The sequence below is a fragment of the Gorilla gorilla genome, chromosome 16 (assembly GCF_029281585.2).
Source record: "Gorilla gorilla gorilla isolate KB3781 chromosome 16, NHGRI_mGorGor1-v2.1_pri, whole genome shotgun sequence".
NCBI lineage: Eukaryota > Metazoa > Chordata > Mammalia > Primates > Hominidae > Gorilla > Gorilla gorilla.
This window is the reverse complement of record NC_073240.2, coordinates 77,919,400-77,940,222: the sequence shown is the minus strand read 5'-3', so window position 1 is coordinate 77,940,222 and position 20,823 is coordinate 77,919,400. Positions and strand designations below refer to the sequence as shown.

Genomic DNA, 20,823 nt, shown 5'->3' with positions numbered 1-20,823 from the left:
ATATCTTAGAAATATAGAGCTCTACTTTGTGCAAGGCACTGGGGATACAGTGGCGATACTGTCCTTGTCTTCAAGGAGTTCGGAGTCCTAGTATAAGAGACATACATAGGAGAAGATAATTTTCACACTGCAGTGGTTGTAGTAATAGAATGGGAGTTCCGGGGAGTTCCGGAGAGGTCAGGGGTGACTTCCTGGAGGAGATGCCCAAGCTTGGAGGCTGGATAGGCTTTGTTGAAAGATGGTACACAAGAGTGTGAAACAAAATTGTGTGTGCAGGGAGCTTAAAATACAAGGCTGGGGAAAGAAGTTGGAGAAGCAGGAAAGCCCAGGCCCTCTAGTGTCTTACGGAACATCCTGTGGAGGTGAGAGCTGACTTGTAGGTGGAAGCAGCTCTTCGGAGGTTTGATTTGGAAGGTGAACTGAGAAGAAGGTGGTGATGCAAGCCGGCCGTGCTGAAGCCAAGATGAATTGGTGTGACTGGGCTTCAGTTAGGCTGGCATAGCAGTTGAGAGAGCTTAGCAGTGGGCAGCAGGGCACCGTTGGGGGCGGTGGTGAGCGGTGGATTCTGGCTGTTTGGAGGCAGGACAGTGGCGGAATTCGATCATTGATTGGACGTGGGACAGAGAAGGGAGAAGAGAAGACTCATCTAGGATGAGTCCCAGGTTTCTGGCTCAGTCAACTGGGGAAACAAAGTCACAGAGCTAGGGAGTAGTTAGAGAACACATCTGGGGGTGTGAGCTCACGGTCAGTTTTGGGCTCGTCAGTTTTGAGATGCCCAAATATCATGCAGATCTGTCCCACCTGAAAATGGAGAAGACACGGGAAAGGAGAGGAGTAAAAACTAACTCCTTTTCACAAAGTGGAAGTTACCAGAATGTGATTTCAGAGGCCCCGGGGGATTTATCATGTGACTACTGACCCATCCCACCTCTTGCCCCTGCCTGTTGCACAGTGGGCAAGAATGTTTGTGACCTTTCACTACCACCACCTCCCCCGAGCATGGTCCCCCTAGTTTTCAATATGAACCATCCTGTGGGTACCCTGTCACAGGCTGGCCCTGAGGTGAGCAATATTTGGACTGTGATGTTGGTTGTTCTCCACTCTTTCTACAGGACAGAACAGGGCCTCTAGAGTGGGAAATGGCTTTGGGAAATATGCCAAGCAGTAGCCTTGTTCTTGAACTTGCCCAAGAGGATAATTCTCCACACCCTTCCTGTACTCAGTCCTCAGTTTGCCTGGTGAGAGAGCAGCCTCCTCCCGTGTGCTCTGCCAGCTGGACCCAGACTGGCCATATTACCAGTGAGACCAAAAAGATGGAGATGGGGAGGTAGCTCTGAGGTCTGGGAAACCATTCCAGCTCCTGCCAGTTTTAAATTGTGTTTAATTGCTGGCACAGTTGTCCTGGAAATGCCTTTTTCTCTTGCCTGGGAACCACTAGAAGGGGATGTTGTCTGTGTTGGCCAGGGCCATGCAAATTCAACATCTTGTTTCTGCCCTTCCCCCGTGTAGCTGAGGCTAGGTGTTGGCATTACCCAGTGCTTGTTCTTCAGAGAGCAAAAGCACTGCCCGTCATGTCTGAAATTTAGTGAGTGAGCTCACCCACTAGGCTGGTGTTTCCTGCCCGTGGCTGCACATTGGAAGCGCCGGGGCACTTTTGAGAACTACAGATGCCTGGGTCCCAGAGCATCTAAGGTGCTCTAGGGTGTGTCCAGGACACAGCCCTGGTTGAGGACCACTGCTATATTGTATGGCCTCTTTTTTAAAAGTTAATTTTACTTGGAAATGATTTCAAACCTACAGAAAAGTTGCAAGAATAAGAACTGTACAAATGAGGCTCAAATATCCTTTGCCCAGATAACACCTATTAACATTTCGTCCCATTCTATCTGTCATGTGTGTTCTCAAATGTGTGTGCGTTCTCTCTCCCTTGCCCCAACCCCCTGTCTCTCCCTCTCCCTCCCTCCTGCTGCCTCCACACCTGTCATGGCCTTTTACCCCTAATACCTCAGTGGGTACTTACCAAGAAGATACTCTCTGACTACTGCAGTACAGTTGTCAAATTCCGTCCATCTAACACTGATAGAATACCTCACCACTCATATTCCCATTGGCCGCATCGTGTCCTCTATAGCACCTTTCCCTCTGCGGTGCTGGATCCGGTCTGGATCAGGTAATCAGTTGAGTTGTCATGTCTCCTTGGTCTTCTTTAATCTGGATCATTTCCATAGCTTTGTCTGTGATGATAGGAACAGTTTGTAAGGATACAGTTTGTTTTAGGTGGTGCTGCTTATCTGCGTTTGTCTGCGATTTCCTCGTGATTAGATTTGGTTTTGCATTCCAGGTGGCTGAACCACTACCTGCGTCACGCAGCCTCTCAGGGCATCGCATCTCGAGGCACACAATGCCCATCTGCCCCACAGTGGGGATGTTCATTTTGATCATCTAGTCCAAGGAGGAGGAAATGTGAACAGGAAGGTTTTAATATAAATAATTGTTAACTGTATAGAAGGTAGTTAACTACTAAAAGGGATAAAAAAGAGCTCTAAAGCAGCTTAGCAGAGAACAGCCGTCACCCCTAGGGCTAAGGGAAGAGAAAACAGAGAAGGAACTTGGAAACTCAGAGAAGGTTCCCCAAGGTGGAGAGACCTCTGAGGGGTGGCTGTGGTTGCCTGGGATATGCTGCCTGTCCCATCCTGGAGAATCAACTTACTGGAGGTGCCCCCCCGCCAAGCCACGGGAGCAGAGAGCTGTCACGGTGGGGAATGCTGCTGGGACCCGTGCAGGACCAAAGGAGACAGAAGAAAAAGGCCATCTTCCTCCTCTAGCCTTGTGGGCCCCTTCACAGCCCACTGTGGGTCAGGCTGGCAAAGGATAAAGGAGTTTTCAGAGTCCCCTCTTCAGTGTGACAAGGAAGGGCAAGGTCAGGGAAATTTGGAGTTAAGAGGCAATAAAATGAGTACCTGGCACACCTGATCGAGGTGTGTCCACTTTCTCCATAGCATAGTTACTGTTTTTTTCTTTTCAACTAATAAGAAATCTCTGGAGAGACACTGTCTCCATGTACATACCCTGTTCCTCATGAGACTCTTCCCCACTCCCCGACCAGGTTCAGCAAATGTTGCTGATTCTGGCCTGATTCAATCTTTATGATGACTGCCAAGCGACGTTTCTGCAGCCCAGCACTCCTTCCTCATTTGCCAGTCATCCCTCCCTTCTCCTTCATTTATTTTCATATATCTACTATGGATTCCCATTTTTTCAAAAGTCGACTTCATCATTGACCTTTGGGGATGGGGGAAGAGTTCCTCAGATAGTTCCCGACTTGGCCAGCAAGAGCCCTTTCGAGTTCCTCCTATATCCCAGCATTTTTGGAAGCACTCCTCTAATTTCTGATCTAACAAGATGTTCCGGGCCCCTGGGCACCAGCCATGGATCAGTGTTTGTCCCAGGAGCCCTGGTCCCTGGCACTAGGTGTGCTTATTGCAGCTGGGGTGTCTTTGCTTCTTGTCCTATAGATTGTCAGAGCTTGTCTTACTGCCTTTTTTAAATGTATTTTTTTAAACAAAAGTAATTGGTGCTTTAAAAAATGTAAACAATACAGACATCTGTAAAGAAGTACCCACAGGGAAGCAAGTTCAGCAGTTCAGCAATGGCATGTGTCTTTGCAGACTACATACACAGAAACAGACTTGGTATTGGGTTTTGGTTTTTGCTTTTTGCTAATAGGAATTTTATCCTACAAGATCCTCTTTCTGTCTTCACAACATAGTCTGATGCTATTTCCATGTCGAACTGTAGGATTTGTCATTCCATTGTGTTAGCTGTGTGGGTACATTAGTACCATGATTAACCAAAGTGTATAAAGGGCAGGCCTGCAGGCTGCCTCCTGTGCCTCCACTACTCGCCACAGTGATCATCTCTATACACACACTGCAGTCATTTACAATTTTTAAAATGAAAACAATTTTTATTGAGATGCAATTCACATGGCATAAAATTAACGATTTTAAAGTAAAGAAGTTGCCTTGAGTACATTCACCATGCTGTGGAACCACTGCCTGTATCTAGTTTCAAAGCACTTTCATCACCCTGTGTCATGTATTTTTACATGAACTCCAAGGGTGGATTCTTGTTAGTTGGATTTACTGTGGATGGAAAAGTCATGTTTGGCTGGGTGCAGTGGCTCATGCCTGTAATCATAGCACTTTGGGAGGTCGAGGCAGGTGGATCACTTGAGATCAGGAGTTCAAAACCAGCCTGGCCAACATGGTGAAACCCATCTCTATTAAAAATACAAAAAATTAGCAGGGTGTGGTGGCATGCACCTGTAATCCCAGCTACTTGGGAGGCTGAGGCAGGAGAATCGCTTGAACCGGGAGGCAGAGGTTACAGTGAGCCGAGATTATGCCACTGCACTGCAGCCTGGGTGACAGAGCAAGACTCTGTCTCAAAAAAAAAAAAAAAAAAAAGTCACGTTTAAACATTTTCATGGATACATCTGGTTGCTCTCCAGAAAGCTTATATCAATTTCTATTCCCACCAGCAGTGAATGAAATGTGCATTTCTTTACACCCTTGTTGACACTTTTGGTGTGATCAGCCTTCATCTTTTCTTCCATTCTGAGAGATGAAAATATGTGTTTATTTGACTGTTAGCTAGGGCCAGGATGCTTTTAAAGGTGTTTCAGCCATTTGTATCTTCTGAATTTTGCTTCTGTCCTGTGCCCGGTTTGATTGGTTATTGGGTTTTTTTCTTTCGGATCTTAACAGAGTTTACTTAGGAAACTTTTCTGTGAAGCTTAATGTCTGTAGCTATTGTGAATGCAATGGTTTTCCTAACTTATTTCCCAGTTGGTTGTTGTTGGTGTGTAACAGCACCTGCTTTTTGGGTGCATCCTTGCAGTTCTTGAAAATAACTTGTGTGTTGCACGTGGCTTTCTATTGCAGTGCCTGTGAGATCTGTGAGGTCTCCTGAGGGTGTAACACAGTGACCTGGCAGAAACCTCCTATCTACTGAATGGTGCTGCTGCATTGCTATTTGTGGGGAAGTTGAGTCATACATAAATCCTGCTCCCCTGAGTTTATCCAATGAAGAAAGTAAGACAGATGTAGAAATTACAGGGTAGAAAAGAGACTTGCTGATCTTTTTTTTTTTTTTTCCCTGAGACAGAGTCTTGCCCTGTCATCCAGGCTGGAGTGCAGTGGCACGATCTTAGCTTACTGCAACCTGCGCCTCCTGGGTTCAAGCAGTTCTCCTGCCTCAGCCTCCCACATAGCTGGGATTACAGGCACACACCACCACGCCTGGCTAATTTTTGTATTTTTAGTAGAGACGGGGTTTTACCCTGTTGGTCAGGCTAGTCTCGAACTCCTGACCTCGTGATCCGCCCGCCTCCGCCTCCCAAAGTGCTGGGACTACAGGCGTGAGCCACCATGCCCGGCCTACTTGCTGATCTTTGTTATCCCACCATCTGGCAGGTAGTGGGCACTATCACCTGAGATAAGTCACTATGGTGCCATAACTGTTTTTCAAACTTTTAAAAATGTTTAGCTGAAGATCATGTTAGCCAGGGGTTTCTCAGCTCCGGCTGCATATCAGAATCACCAGGAGAATGTTTCAAATATTTATGCGCAAGCTCAGTTTGCAGGGATTTGGTTTCAGTTTGTCTGAGGTGGGACCCAACCATCAGCATTTGAAAATCTGCTCAGGTGACTCCGTTGAGCAGCTGGGTTGAGAACCGCTGCACGTGCAATATGTAAACTCTCCAAGTAGATCTCGAAGTGGAGTGGGTGCCCCCTTTCTCCTCCCACTGGCCCCTAAGAGGGCTCTACTGAGCACAGTTTGATAATCCCATGAGGGTGCTGAGGGCAGCGAGCCCACTTGCTGGTGCAACCTTGTCCTGGGCTTGTGCTGGCTCAAAAGCCGGGATGGAGAAATAGGCAGACACCCAGGTACAGTCAGAGCAAGGCAAGCAGGTGACCCTTATGCTGAGGTTTATTGGCCTAGGAAAGGCTGTGAGAGTGGTTGGAATTAGGTGTTGGACACCAGTGGCGCGTGCTTCCAGTTTAGCCAAATGTGAGTTGCTGCTTTTCGTCATCATTGTGAAGGATTCACTGACATAACCACAGCTGTCCCAGAGGGCGTGCTGAGCGAGGGGGATTATGCCAAGCGCAAAGCTGCTGTTGAGTGTAGCCAAGATTCAAAGGTTGTGGGTCTTTTCCTTAAAAGTGGTATCCCTTGCTGGTAAGTAATACCTTATCATTGTTTAATTTGAACCTTAGGAGATTTTGCATGGGGGCATATTGCACCCATCTTACTGATGCTGGAACAGGCCCAGAGAAATTGTGACTTGCCTAAGACCACCCAAGAAAGCGTGAGCCTGGATTCAGGCCCTGATGTTCTGATTCAGAGACCGTGCTTGTCCTCCTGCTCCTTGCTGTCTTTGAGTGGCCCTCTTGTCAGGAAGAGGCTGCAGTTATTTATACACCCAATTACACGCTAACTCCCTCTTTATCTGGCACCGTCTCTGCTGGGAAGGCCATCCATCCATGCAGTTGGTTCCCAGCAGCTGAGGTGGTGCCCGGTGATGGGAGAACGGAGAAAGCTGCAGAAGCAGTGAATCTGACTTGGATTCATTTGTGGGCACTCTCCCACTGGCATAAATTGTGACCCAAGAGTTGCTTACAGTTCTATTCTCTGGCCACCCGAATGACTGGAGAACAGACTCTGTTATCTAGCACTTGTTACCCATCACCCTCTGGGGCCCACAGACACTGCGGCACCTGTCAGAGATGATGATAAATATCTAGGCCAAAGGTTTTTAAAAAAATCTCTGCAGTGGAATGGAATGTTCAATCAAGATGACAAGGCATCTTCAAGGAATAAGTAAAGTATTGATACCTTTTTACTCTTTCTTTTCCCTTCCCTGCCCACACATGGCCCGACCCAGTGGTAAGCCTATGCGGCTGTCCTGCCTCTCCCAGCCCTCGCCCAGGCTTTGTTCCCGCACCACTCCCCTCCAGCTCCTCCACCTGGGGAGGAGCCCATCTTCAAGTCTGGGCTCCGAAGGCACTCCTCACCTCCTCACTTTCCCTCTCTTCCCACCCGTCTCCCATCCCGTAAGTTACCAAGTCCTGTCCATCTGCTCCCTGTGTTCTTCCAGAATTGCTCTCCAGCCCAGTCACCACTTCCCAGACAAGCCACCCTCCCCTCTGCTGCATGGCCTGCACCAGCCCATGGAGCCCACTCACCCCACTTACTGCCTCACATCTCAGGGCCTAGAGGGTGGCTGTCTGTCCTCCTGGGCTGAGTGAGCTCTTTGAGGGCCCCCTTTTAGCACCACACCCCCATCATCAGGTACAGTGTGGGTCGCACACAAGTCATTAGAATGTCCATGTCTCATGCTTGCTTAACTGAACCCAATTTTTTGCTCAAGTAAAGATCAGGGTATAAAGATGGGCATTTTCTCTCTCTCTCTCTCTCTCTCTCTCTCTCTCTCTCTCTCTCTCTCCCCCTCCCTCTCTCCCTCCCTCCTCTCCTTCCCTCCCTCCCTCCCTCCCTCCTCTCCTTCCCTCCCTCCCTCCCTCCCTCCTCTCCTTCCCTCCCTCCCTCCTCTACTTCCCTCTCTCCCTCCCTCCCTCTCTCCTCTCCTTCCCTCCCTCCCTCCTTCCTCTCCTTCCCTCCTTCCTCTCCTTCCCTCCCTCCCTCCTTCCTCTCCTTCCCTCCCTCCCTCCTTCCTCTCCTTCCCTCCCTCCCTCCTTCCTCTCCTTCCCTCCCTCCCTCCCTCTCCCTCCCTCCTCCCTCCCTCCCTCCTCCCTCCCTCTCCCTCCCTCCTCCCTCCCTCCTCCCTCCCTCCTCCCTCCCTCTCCCTCCCTCCTCCCTCCCTCCCTCCCTCCCTCCTCCCTCCCTCCCCTCCCTCCCCTCCCTCCCTCTCCTCTCCTCTCCTCTCCCTCCCCTCCCTCCTCTCCTCTCCCTCCTCTCCTCTCCTCTCCTCTCCTCTCCCTCCTCTCCTCTCCCTCCTCTCCTCTCCCTCCTCTCCTCTCCCTCCTCTCCTCTCCTCTCCCTCCTCTCCTCTCCTCTCCCTCCTCTCCTCTCCTCTCCCTCCTCTCCCTCCTCTCCTCTCCCTCCTCTCCTCTCCTCTCCTCTCCCTCCTCTCCTCTCCTCTCCCTCCTCTCCTCTCCCCTCCTCTCCTCTCCTCTCCCTCCTCTCCTCTCCTCTCCTCTCCTCTCCCTCCTCTCCTCTCCTCTCCTCTCCTCTCCCTCCTCTCCTCTCCCTCCTCTCCTCTCCCTCCTCTCCTCTCCCTCCTCTCCTCTCCCTCCTCTCCTCTCCCTCCTCTCCTCTCCCTCCTCTCCTCTCCCTCCTCTCCTCTCCCTCCTCTCCTCTCCCTCCTCTCCTCTCCCTCCTCTCCTCTCCTTCCTCTCCTCTCCTCTCCTCTCCCTCCCTCCTCTCCTCTCCTCTCCTCTCCCTCCCTCCTCTCCTCTCCTCTCCCTCCTCCTCTCCTCTCCTCTCCCTCCCTCCTCTACTCTCCTCTCCCTCCCTCCTCTCCCTCCCTCCTCTCCTCCCTCCTCTCCCTCCCTCCTCTCCCTCCCTCCCTCCTCTCCTCTCCCTCCCTCCCTCCTCTCCCTCCTCTCCTCTCCCTCCTCTCCTCTCCTCTCCTCTCCTCTCCCTCCTCTCCTCTCCTCTCCTCTCCTCTCCCTCCTCTCCTCTCCCTCCTCTCCTCTCCCTCCTCTCCTCTCCCTCCTCTCCTCTCCCTCCTCTCCTCTCCCTCCTCTCCTCTCCCTCCTCTCCTCTCCCTCCTCTCCTCTCCCTCCTCTCCTCTCCCTCCTCTCCTCTCCCTCCTCTCCTCTCCTTCCTCTCCTCTCCTCTCCTCTCCCTCCCTCCTCTCCTCTCCTCTCCTCTCCCTCCTCTCCTCTCCTCTCCTCTCCCTCCCTCCCTCCTCTCCTCTCCCTCCCTCCTCTCTACTCTCCTCTCCCTCCCTCCTCTCCCTCCCTCCTCTCCCTCCCTCCTCTCCCTCCCTCCTCTCCCTCCCTCCCTCCTCTCCTCTCCCTCCCTCCCTCCTCTCCCTCCTCTCCTCTCCCTCCTCTCCTCTCCTCTCCCTCCTCTCCTCTCCCTCCTCTCCCCCCTCTCCTCTCCCTCCTCTCCCCCCTCTCCCCTCCTCTCCCTCCTCTCCTCTCCTCTCCTCTCCTCTCCCTCCTCTCCTCTCCTCTCCTCTCCCTCCTCTCCTCTCCTCTCCTCTCCCTCCTCTCCTCTCCTCTCCCTCCTCTCCTCTCCTCTCCCCTCCCTCCTCTCCTCTCCTCTCCCCTCCCTCCTCTCCTCTCCTCTCCCCTCCCTCCTCTCCTCTCCTCTCCCCTCCTCTCCCCTCCCTCCTCTCCTCTCCTCTCCTCTCCCTCCTCTCCCTCCCCTCCCTCCTCTCCCTCCCCTCCCTCCTCTCCCTCCCCTCCCTCCTCTCCTCTCCCTCCTCTCCCTCCCCTCCCTCCTCTCCCTCCCCTCCCTCCTCTCCCTCCCCTCCCTCCCCTCCCTCCTCTCCCTCCCCTCCCTCCTCTCCCTCCCCTCCCTCCTCTCCCTCCCCTCCCTCCTCTCCCTCCCCTCCCTCCTCTCCTCTCCCTCCCCTCCCTCCTCTCTTCTCCTCTCCCTCCCCTCCTCTCCTCTCCTCTCCTCTCCCTCCTCTCCTCTCCCTCCCCTCCCTCCTCTCCCTCCCCTCCCTCCTCTCCTCTCCTCTCCCTCCCTCCTCTCCTCTCCTCTCCCTCCCTCCTCTCCTCTCCCTCCCCTCCCTCCTCTCCTCTCCCTCCCTCCCTCCTCTCCTCTCCCTCCCTCCCCTCCCTCCTCTCCTCTCCCTCCCTCCCCTCCCTCCTCTCCTCTCCCCTCCCTCCCTCCTCTCCTCTCCCTCCCCTCCCTCCTCTCCTCTCCCTCCCCTCCCTCCTCTCCTCTCCCTCCCCTCCCTCCTCTCCTCTCCCTCCCCTCCCTCCTCTCCTCTCCCTCCCCTCCCTCCTCTCCTCTCCCTCCCCTCCCTCCTCTCCTCTCCCTCCCCTCCTCTCCTCTCCCTCCCTCCCTCCTCTCCTCTCCTCTCCCTCCCCTCCCCTCCTCTCCTCTCCCTCCCCTCCCTCCTCTCCCTCCTCTCCTCTCCTCTCCTCTCCTCTCCCTCCTCTCCTCTCCTCTCCTCTCCTCTCCCTCCTCTCCTCTCCCTCCTCTCCTCTCCTCTCCCTCCTCTCCTCTCCTCTCCCTCCTCTCCCTCCTCTCCTCTCCTCTCCCTCCTCCTCTCCTCTCCCTCCCTCTCCTCTCCTCTCCCTCCCTCTCCTCTCCTCTCCCTCCCTCTCCTCTCCTCTCCCTCCCTCTCCTCTCCCTCCCTCTCCTCTCCTCTCCCTCCCTCCCTCCCCTCCCTCCTCTCCTCTCCCTCCCTCCCTCCCCTCCCTCCCCTCCCTCCTCTCCTCTCCCTCCCTCCCTCCCCTCCCTCCTCTCCTCTCCTCTCCCTCCTCTCCTCTCCCTCCTCTCCTCTCCCTCCTCTCCTCTCCCTCCTCTCCTCTCCCTCCTCTCCTCTCCCTCCTCTCCTCTCCCTCCTCTCCTCTCCCTCCTCTCCTCTCCTTCCTCTCCTCTCCTCTCCCTCCCTCCTCTCCTCTCCCTCCCTCCTCTCCTCTCCCTCCCTCCTCTCCTCTCCTCTCCCTCCCTCCTCTCCCTCCCTCCTCTCCCTCCCTCCTTCCCCTCCCTCCCTCCTCTCCTCTCCCTCCCTCCCTCCCCTCCCTCCTCTCCTCTCCCTCCCTCCCCTCCCTCCTCTCCTCTCCCTCCCTTCTCTCCTCTCCCTCCCTCCCTCCCCTCCCTCCTCTCCCTCCTCTCCCTCCTTCCCTCCCCTCCCTCCTCTCCCTCCTTCCCTCCCCTCCCTCCTCTCCCTCCTTCCCTCCCCTCCCTCCTCTCCCTCCTTCCCTCCCCTCCCTCCTCTCCTTCCTTCCTCTCCCTCCTTCCCTCCCCTCCCTCCTCTCCTCTCCCTCCTCTCCCCTCCCCTCCCTCCTCTCCCCTCCCCTCCCTCCTCTCCCCTCCCCTCCCTCCTCTCCCCTCCCCTCCCTCCTCTCCCCTCCCCTCCCTCCTCTCCCCTCCCCTCCCTCCTCTCCCCTCCCCTCCCTCCTCTCCCCTCCCCTCCCTCCTCTCCTCTCCCCTCCCCTCCCCTCCCTCCTCTCCTCTCCCCTCCCCTCCCTCCTCTCCTCTCCCCTCCCCTCCCTCCTCTCCTCTCCCCTCCCCTCCCTCCTCTCCTCTCCCCTCCCCTCCCTCCTCTCCTCTCCCCTCCCTCCTCTCCTCTCCCCTCCCTCCTCTCCCCTCCCTCCTCTCCCTCCTCTCCTTCCTCTCCTCTCCCCTCCCTCCTCTCCCCTCCCTCCTCTCCCCTCCCTCCTCTCCCTCCTCTCCTCTCCCTCCTCTCCTCTCCCTCCTCTCCTCTCCCTCCTCTCCCTCCTCTCCCTCCTCTCCCTCCTCTCCCTCCTCTCCCTCCTCTCCCTCCTCTCCCTCCTCTCCCTCCTCTCCTCTCCCTCCTCTCCTCTCCCTCCTCTCCTCTCCCTCCTCTCCTCTCCCTCCTCTCCCTCCTCTCCTCTCCCTCCTCTCCTCTCCCTCCTCTCCTCTCCCTCCCCTCCCTCCTCTCCTCTCCCTCCCCTCCCTCCTCTCCTCTCCCTCCCCTCCCTCCCCTCCCTCCTCTCCCCTCCCTCCCCTCCCTCCCCTCCCTTCCCTCCTCTCCTCTCCCTCCCCTCCCTCCTCTCCTCTCCCTCCCCTCCCTCCTCTCCTCTCCCTCCCCTCCCTCCTCTCCTCTCCCTCCCCTCCCTCCTCTCCTCTCCCTCCCCTCCCTCCTCTCCTCTCCCTCCCCTCCCTCCTCTCCTCTCCCTCCCCTCCCTCCTCTCCCTCCCCTCCCTCCTCTCCTCTCCCTCCCCTCCCTCCTCTCCTCTCCCTCCCCTCCCCTCCGCCTCCCCTCCCCCTCCCCTCCCCCTCCCCTCCCCCTCCCCTCCCTCCCCCTCCCCCCCCCTCCCCTCCCTCCCCCTCCCCCTCCCCTCCGTCTCCCCTCTCCCGCTCTCCCCTCCCCCGTCTCCCCCTCTCCCCTCCCCCGTCTCCCCCTCTCCCCTCCGTCTCCCCCTCTCCCCTCCGTCTCCCCCTCTCCCCTCCGTCTCCCCCTCTCCCCTCCGTCTCCCCCTCTCCCCTCCGTCTCCCCCTCTCCCCTCCGTCTCCCCCTCTCCCCTCCGTCTCCCCCTCTCCCCTCCGTCTCCCCCTCTCCCCTCCGTCTCCCCCTCTCCCCTCCGTCTCCCCCTCTCCCCTCCGTCTCCCCCTCTCCCCTCCGTCTCCCCCTCTCCCCTCCGTCTCCCCCTCTCCCCTCCGTCTCCCCCTCTCCCCTCCGTCTCCCCTCTCCCCTCCGTCTCCCCTCCCCCCTCCGTCTCCCCTCCCCCCTCCGTCTCCCCTCCCCCCTCCGTCTCCCCTCCCCCGTCTCCCCTCCCCCCTCCGTCTCCCCTCCCCCCTCTCCCCTCCCCCGTCTCCCCCTCTCCCCTCCCCCGTCTCCCCCTCTCCCCTCCCCCTCTCCCCTCCCCCGTCTCCCCCTCTCCCCTCCGTCTCCCCTCCCCCGTCTCCCCCTCTCCCCTCCGTCTCCCCTCCCCCCTCCGTCTCCCCTCCCCCGTCTCCCCTCCCCCCTCTCCCCTCCGTCTCCCCTCCCCCCTCCGTCTCCCCTCCCCCGTCTCCCCCTCTCCCGTCTCCCCCTCTCCCGTCTCCCCCTCTCCCGTCTCCCCCTCTCCCGTCTCCCCCTCTCCCGTCTCCCCCTCTCCCGTCTCCCCCTCTCCCCTCCGTCTCCCCTCCCCCCTCCGTCTCCCCTCCCCCCTCCGTCTCCCCTCCCCCCTCCGTCTCCCCCTCCCCCGTCTCCCCCTCCCCCGTCTTCCCCTCCCCCGTCTTCCCCTCCCCCGTCTCCCCCGTCTCCCCCGTCTTCCCCTCCCCCGTCTCCCCCGTCTTCCCCTCCCCCGTCTCCCCCGTCTTTCCCTCCCCCGTCTCCCCCGTCTTCCCCTCCCCCGTCTCCCCCGTCTTCCCCTCCCCCGTCTCCCCCGTCTTCCCCTCCCCCGTCTCCCCCGTCTTCCCCTCCCCCGTCTCCCCCGTCTTCCCCTCCCCCGTCTCCCCCGTCTTCCCCTCCCCCGTCTCCCCCGTCTCCCCCGTCTTCCCCTCCCCCGTCTCCCCCGTCTCCCCCGTCTTCCCCTCCCCCGTCTCCCCCGTCTTCCCCTCCCCCGTCTCCCCCGTCTTCCCCTCCCCCGTCTCCCCCGTCTTCCCCTCCCCCATCTCCCCCGTCTCCCCCGTCTTCCCCTCCCCCGTCTCCCCCGTCTTCCCCTCCCCCGTCTCCCCCGTCTTCCCCTCCCCCGTCTCCCCCGTCTTCCCCTCCCCCGTCTCCCCCGTCTTCCCCTCCCCCGTCTCCCCCGTCTTCCCCTCCCCCGTCTCCCCCGTCTTCCCCTCCCCCGTCTCCCCCTCTCCCCTCCCCCGTCTCCCCCTCTCCCCTCCCCCGTCTCCCCCTCTCCCCTCCCCCCTCTCCCCTCCCCCCTCTCCCCTCCCCCCTCTCCCCTCCCCCCTCTCCCCTCCCCCCTCTCCCCTCCCCCGTCTCCCCCTCTCCCCTCCCCCGTCTCCCCCTCTCCCCTCCCCCGTCTCCCCCTCTCCCCTCCCCCGTCTCCCCCTCTCCCCTCCCCCCTCTCCCCTCCCCCCTCTCCCCTCCCCCGTCTCCCCCTCTCCCCTCCCCCGTCTCCCCCTCTCCCCTCCCCCGTCTCCCCCTCTCCCCTCCCCCGTCTCCCCCTCTCCCCTCCCCCGTCTCCCCCTCTCCCCTCCCCCCTCTCCCCTCCCCCCTCTCCCCTCCCCCGTCTCCCCCTCTCCCCTCCCCCGTCTCCCCCTCTCCCCTCCCCCGTCTCCCCCTCTCCCCTCCCCCGTCTCCCCCTCTCCCCTCCCCCGTCTCCCCCTCTCCCCTCCCCCGTCTCCCCCTCTCCCCTCCCCCGTCTCCCCCTCTCCCCTCCCCCGTCTCCCCCTCTCCCCTCCCCCGTCTCCCCCTCTCCCCTCCGTCTCCCCCTCTCCCCCTCTCCCCTCCCCCGTCTCCCCCTCTCCCCTCCGTCTCCCCCTCTCCCCCTCTCCCCTCCCCCGTCTCCCCCTCTCCCCTCCCCCGTCTCCCCCTCTCCCCTCCCCCGTCTCCCCCTCTCCCCCTCTCCCCTCCCCCGTCTCCCCCTCTCCCCTCCCCCGTCTCCCCCTCTCCCCTCCCCCGTCTCCCCCTCTCCCCTCCCCCGTCTCCCCCTCTCCCCTCCCCCGTCTCCCCCTCTCCCCTCCCCCGTCTCCCCCTCTCCCCTCCCCCGTCTCCCCCTCTCCCCTCCCCCGTCTCCCCCTCTCCCCTCCCCCGTCTCCCCCTCTCCCCTCCCCCGTCTCCCCCTCTCCCCTCCCCCGTCTCCCCTCCCCCGTCTCCCCCCCGTCTCCCCCCCGTCTCCCCCCCGTCTCCCCCCCGTCTCCCCCTCTTCCCTCCCCCGTCTCCCCCCCCATCTCCCCCCCGTCTCCCCCTCCCCCCGTGCCCCCTCCCCCCTGGGAACAGCAGTGCCCTGCAGCAGCTCATCAGTGTGGTCCCAGCAGAGGAGGACCACTGTGTCCCCCATCCCACCCCTTACAGTCCTGGGCCTTCTTGGCTCTGAAGCAGGGTGGGGATCCCAGGAGGGTGTGAGGTGGGCTGGCTTGGCCACTCCCAGGACTGAGGAGTGGTCAGTGGCCAGGGGCCCTCTCCTCCACACCCACTCCCCATGCGTTTGCCATGGATGAAGCCTATCATCAATCTTGGTTGGAGCAGGGCTTGGCCAGCAGTGAAAGTTATGTTCCTGGGACTAAAAAGAGAAGGGGCTGAAGGCCTTCAAGAACAGCTCCCTCTGTGCCCGGGGCCAACCTGCCTGGGCTCTGGACCCCTGCTCTGCCGGGGTTGGTTGCCATGTTGAGGGGAGTGTCATGGGCAGCAGTGGCTTCCCCAGGCCCCACTTGCACCCACAAGCCTGTCTTCCTGGGCTCCCACCATGGTCTCTCCAACAGATCCATCATCAGCTTCGTGTTTCCAAACTGAGTCCTCAGAATATTCCTGGGTGTACCCCCAACCTCACCTTTGCCCACGCACTTGCCCTGGCCTGGCCACTGCTGCCCAGCCGTGGACCTGCTCAACCCTCTGCCCCCAAGAAGCCTGCTCTCCCTATTGCAGCCCTGCTGAGCCCTTCTTGCCCCTGCCACATCCTCCTGCACCCCTGTGTCCTCTGTCCAGGTGTGAATGTGTCTCCCTGGCAGTCTGGGAGCTCCTAGCAACTGGGGCCAGGCCTCTTCTCCAACTATAGCTGAAGCCTCGGCTGAGTTGGGGAACTCCACCATCCAGGCTCCTTCCCTTGTTCCTTTGCCTCCTCTGAACTGAGCACTCGGACACTGGAGCAGGAGGAAAAGAACGGGACCCCAGCACACCAAGGAGAACAACGCACTCCTTTATTCCCTGGGAGACAGGCTCCCTCTCGGGGCTGGGGGACGCTTGGTTCTGGGCCCTAGCAAGGCAGGGACAGTGCTGGGGGCACTGCTGGCTCCACTGGCAGGGCAGATCCAAAGGGGCTCCTGGCCCTTCCTCAAAGCTTCTCCAGGTAGGAACCAGGGACGAAGCCACGCTGCCCGTTCCTCTCCACTGTCCACCAGCCATCCTCCCCTTCCAGGATCACCTCCAGGATGTCTCCCGCGGACAGGTCCAGCTCATCTGGGTTCTGGCCAAGAGATTGAAAGTGCATGACGCTGGAAGGGCCTGCAGGGAGGGGCCTGGCGTTCCCCCACCCAGCAGTAAATGCAGCATGTCTCCCAGGGTGGGCAGGGGCAGCCGAGCTGTGTCTGTGCCTGCTGGGGCAGCCCCTTGGAGACACAAGATGGGGGTAACCCAAGGGACCGGGGGTAACCCAAGGGACCGGGGGTAACCCAAGGGACCGGGCCTCCCATCCCCCTCAGTTTGTCATCATAGGCCTCCCCCAACCTGGGTTTCTTCCCAGCCTCACCTCCCCTCTCCCACTCTGGAGACGCAATGACTGGAGCATGTCAGGGGTCACAGGTGCTCATCATACCCCAAGCCCAGGGCACACTCATGCCTAAGCTTACCACAAGCCTCCCCTTTGTGGTCCCCAGCCCCAGCTAGCCACTGCCATCCAAGTACCCCATCACTCTCCTGGCCTGGCTTCCCTGCCTCCCCAAGCCCTGGCCTCATCAGTGGAGTCCACACCCAGCCTGCCTGGTTATGTGGGGGTGCTTGGCCTCAGTCCAGGTGGATGTGAGGTCTGGCTATGCACTCTTCCCCTCAAGCAGGGAGCAGAAAGGACTCTCATAGCTGCCCTGTGGCTGCCTTGGTTCATCCTTACCCTATGGACATCAGAAAATCAATCCTGGCACGATAGCAAGACTCATTCTGGCCACAGTTTTCCACATCCATGGCCACGAAGGACAGGGCCCTGACCCAAAGGCACAGAGCCTGGCCCTCAAGCTATGACCTGCAGGCAGCTCCAGGCTCTGCCAGCTCCCTGCACGTGTGCACCACTCAGCACCCAGCCTGTGTAGACGGCATAGGTACATGTGTTCCACGTGTGTGCTGTGTACAGGCCTGCTGCACACCAGCTTCCAGTCAGTACATGCACACTGAGGCCCCACAAGCCCTGGGTGCTGTTCTCAGAGCTCACATCCAAGCACACTCCCAGGTACCCTTGCTAGTGTGGACACACTCGGGCACACGTGCCCTCCTGAGGAGGAGAGGATGCTCGAAGATGAGTGAAACCGTTAGGAGAGATGACGCAAGGCACTGGATAGGAGAGAGAGCTCTCAGGTGCAGGGGAGGTGGCACAGGTGGGTTTGGGGTGTAGAGGCCTCACCTGCGCTGTATAATCGTAGAGCGCCCGGTACTCCTGGGCTGGCGAGGCCGGGTTTCCCTGTATCTCCTGCACTGCGATGGCTGTGTAGACACCCTCATTCCGCTCGGGGGTGGGGGTGGGGGTCAGGGTCTCTGTGGAGGCTAAGAGCAGGGTGAGACATGGACTCCTCCCCTTTCTGGGGACACTGGCCCCTGGAGGTCCTACTAGAATGGGGTTTCTCCATGCTGGGCCCTGCCTCTTCCTTCTGCTGTCCACACTTGCTGTTGGGGGACCCACACTTGCTGTTGGGGGACACACACTTCCTCTTGAGGGCCTCAGTGGCCCCATCTGTACCATGTGGGAGACCTCTCCTCTCCCCCAGGATCAGTGTGTTTGGGGGTCCCCTCCTGACCCCCTTTACCAGCAGAAGCTGCCAACGAAGTGGTCTTGGGACTTCCGTGCAGCAGTCCAGAGAACCTGGGAACGGGGAGGAAAGAGGGTGAGTGCCCCCGCCCCACACTCAGGGACCCACCGGGAGGGAGGGTTTAGACAGGGAGAGGTCTCAGAGCTGCACGCGCTCTGCCAGGGCTGGGGCTACCCCTAGCCTCCAGGCATGGATGTCATTTATGAGGTGCCCCTCAGGCTGGAGGGCTCCCCAGAAAGTAGTCCCGGTGGCTCCTCCTTCCCCAGCTACGCCCTCCACTGGCGCCCTCTGCAGGCCATCTCAGCACCTGCTCCCTGCAGGGCCCTTGGGGGGGATCCTAGAACCCCCGAAGCTGCAGCTTCATTGGAAGACTCCCATGGCCCTTTGGGGGTTCTAGGACCTCTGCACTGAGGCCTCGTGGGAAGATGCCTAGTCCTCACCCTCCAGGCCCCTGCTCTAGCTTGCCCTAGCAGCTTCCGCCGTGGGTAGGGGTGGGGGGTGCACTGCCACACAAAGCCTGGCTCACTTGCCCTGCTGAGGCCTCCACTGCCTGGGCCGAGCCAGCCCTCCTCCCTGTGGGCCCACGGTGATCAGGCCAGCTCAGCCACCCTGTTCACAGGAGTTCCGGGACAGCGCTGGGCTACTTTACCCCTGCCCCTGCACCAGGCTTAGGCCTGGACTGAGCTGGGGTCATGAAGGTTTACTGAATAAAGGAAAATAAAACAGAAGAGGCAGATGCGGCAGATGCTGGGGGCACCCCCTGAAGTGGGCAGTAGTGAGGGCTCAACAAGTAGAGGCTGACACTGCCTCCAAGGCAAGAGGGCTTCTTGGTGGGGTGGGGCTGAGTCTTCAAAGATGAGTGAAGCTTTACTAGGAGAGAAGGGGGAGCGAGGCACTGCGGGTGACCAGGAGAGGGAGGGCTCAGGTGCAGGGGAGGAGGCATGGCACAGGTGGGGTTTGTGGAGTGGAGTGGACCAATTTGGGTGTGTGGCGGACAGGACTGAAGTAGAGACTGGACCAGACCCTGAGGGATCTTGAATGCAGGTGAGGGGCTGAGCCATGACTCAGGGGCCTGTGGGGGGCAGCCCTGCAATTCAAGGTGGCATGTGGGGGGCCTTTCCCACATGAGGGGCTGAGGGCCAAGGCCCCAGGAGTGCACACACATGCGCAGGGTGGACATGCGTGGACCCAGCACATGGGAGGGCCTGACACCAACACAGGTGGGCAGACACACGTGCCAGCACCCCAGGCAGCAAAGGACAGGGTGCAAGACAGCAGGGGCTGGGGACAGGAGGAGGAAGTGGCCAGGGCAGGGGGAAAGGTGTGCAGGGCTTGCCAAGCCATTGTGCTGCGTGCCCCACGCCTCTTTTCCCCAGACTGTCTACACTTCTGACTCCCAGTCACTGACCCCCGCCTCTTCCCAGCCCTGCCTGGCTTCTAGATGCCCCATCCAGAGGCCTGACCAGCCCCCTCCAGCAGCCAGGCCTCCCTCCGCCCTGCAGGACATCTCTCTCTCTCTCTCTCATCCTCTCTGGGGCCACTCCTTTCTGCCCCTTCCTGGTACTGCTTCAGGTGAGCTCTTTTGTCCAGTTGCTTAAATGACCACCTTTGCTGGGATCCAGGTCCTCACCAGACACAGGGAAGCCTGTCTCACAAGCTTTTGTAGCATGTGAGGCTGCGGGTGTGCTGCCTCCTGGGGTCACTGCTTGCACAAGATTCTCAAAGAGGGTGTGTGTGTGCTCCTCTCTAAGCACAGGTGGTTCCCACGAGCCTCTGCCTCCCAGGAGTAGGAAGTTCCAGGGGCTCCTGAGGGGGCTGAGGGGACCAGCTCCTGGAATGAGCTGGTCCTTGGCAAGGGCCGGGAACTGCATCCGCCTCTCCCCACAGTCCACTACCTCCCAGAGGCAGGGCCTTCTTGGTTGAAGGGTGGCTGAAGAGTGGTGGCATGGCGGTGGGGGCACAGGCACCATGTGAAACCCACCGACCCTTGTGGATGCTCACAGGGCACATGGCCTCCCTCAAAGGCCTGGCTACGAGGGCTCCCTAAGCTGGCTATAGTGCTCCCAATGGGCTGTCACCTTCGTCATTCAAGGCCTGAACCAGGAGAGTCCTTAGATTCTGAATCTGACCCCAACACTCAGGGCCCTGGCCTTAGAGAGTGTGAATGACTTGCCCAGGTCACACATTGAGGCCCAGCACTAGGACCTTGGCACTTGACTGCAGCCAGGCCGGGGAAGGGGCCCTGGAAAAGCCTGGAGAATTCTCCAGATGCCCCAGTCCTGCTCCAGCCAGACAGCGTTGCCACTGCAGCCTGCCAGGGCACCAGGCTCACATGAGGCCCCAGGGACAAGGAAGCCAGCATAGGGGCCTCCCCAGAGCTGGGAGCACCTCCCCTAGTGAATAATTGGGGTGTGATTATTCACTTAGTGTCTGGGTCCCTTGGGCTGAGGGTTCCATAGGCTGAACTGAGCCTATCTTGTCTCCACAGAGTGCCCAGCACCTAAACTGGGCACCAGATACAGATACATAGTAGGTGCTCAGTGAACGAGGAAGGGCCAGGTGCAGAGGAGGGGCTCGACCCACTTCCTGGCCCAGCCTCAGGCCCTCCCTCCATCTGTCGGGGCCTCACCTCTTTATCATGCCGCAGGACGGCTGTATGCCAGGGCTGCTGGTCAGCGGGGTGACCTCCCGATCGTAGTAGTTCTGGTAGGGCACCGGAGCTGCAGACAGCAAGCCGTGAGCCCCAGGGCGGCCCCCAACACCCCATTCTGGCCCTGCCAGAGACTCAGCTGGGGCCCTACATTCCCAATCTGGCCCTGGCCCATCCTGGTGCCTGGGGAGGTGCCTGTCTTGCTCCCATGAGAGACCCCACCGTAGGTACCATCGAGACCTAATATTCTGGACCCGTGATCCAGTGGAACCAAACAGGTGGGGAGTGGGGGCCGTGGGAGCTCCTCACCTCAATCCGCATCCCCACCTCTTCCTCTGAGTGCCATCATGCCCTTAGCTTTGCCTGAGAGGAGGCAGCAGGCCTGGGACCCAACCCCCCACAACCCCTGCTAGGGCTTCTCTGCCCTGAAGGGAGCTGTGAGCTACCCCAGCCCTGTCCTGGCACTTGAGGCTCAGGGCCGGGCCTTCCCAGGGGCTCAGTGCACCTAGAGGCTGCGCTGTCCGCAGGCTGGGCCTCACCGGGGGGCTCTGTGCCCGTGCTCTTGGCCTGGATGAAACCGTCGATGTCGGCGTCTATGCTGCAGCCTTCCAGCGTCAGCCGCACTTCCTCGTAGAGCTGGGGCAGGAAAGAGCAGAGGCCGCAGCCCGATGCCCACTCTGCCCCTCTGTGGGCCTGAACTCTGGCCAGCGGCCCCCACCCACCAGCCTCCTCACAGGCCATTGTGCGCGGCTCGGGGTCTTTGATCCTGAGGGGTCACGGCCCTGGCTGACAGCTTCCTGTTTCCTGAACACCTTCTGTGTGCAAGGCCCTGTGCAAGGGACTTAACTCACACCTGTCCTCTAAGGTAGACCCCACTTTTCCCATTGGATAGA

At 59.6% G+C, this 20,823-nt stretch overlaps 1 protein-coding gene across 2 annotated transcripts in view; it reads right to left on the bottom strand.

Annotated features, from left to right (window-relative positions):
• Positions 1 to 15,451: 15,451 nt before the first annotated feature.
• PSTPIP1 (proline-serine-threonine phosphatase interacting protein 1) overlaps positions 15,452 to 20,823 on the bottom strand; it is a 42,487-nt gene continuing 37,115 nt past the window's right edge. The window contains exons 11-15 of one of the 2 annotated variants that reach the window (XM_055363872.2): positions 20,470 to 20,566; positions 19,910 to 20,000; positions 17,278 to 17,333; positions 16,878 to 17,008; positions 15,452 to 15,734 (exon numbers count right to left, since the gene is read on the bottom strand). In XM_055363872.2, coding sequence (XP_055219847.1) covers positions 15,603 to 15,734; positions 16,878 to 17,008; positions 17,278 to 17,333; positions 19,910 to 20,000; positions 20,470 to 20,566 — 507 coding nt within the window. In that variant the 3' untranslated portion in view covers positions 15,452 to 15,602. Of the gene's footprint in view, positions 15,735 to 16,877; positions 17,018 to 17,277; positions 17,334 to 19,909; positions 20,001 to 20,469; positions 20,567 to 20,823 lie in introns of both variants that reach the window. The other variant, XM_055363871.2, reaches the window with a different exon arrangement.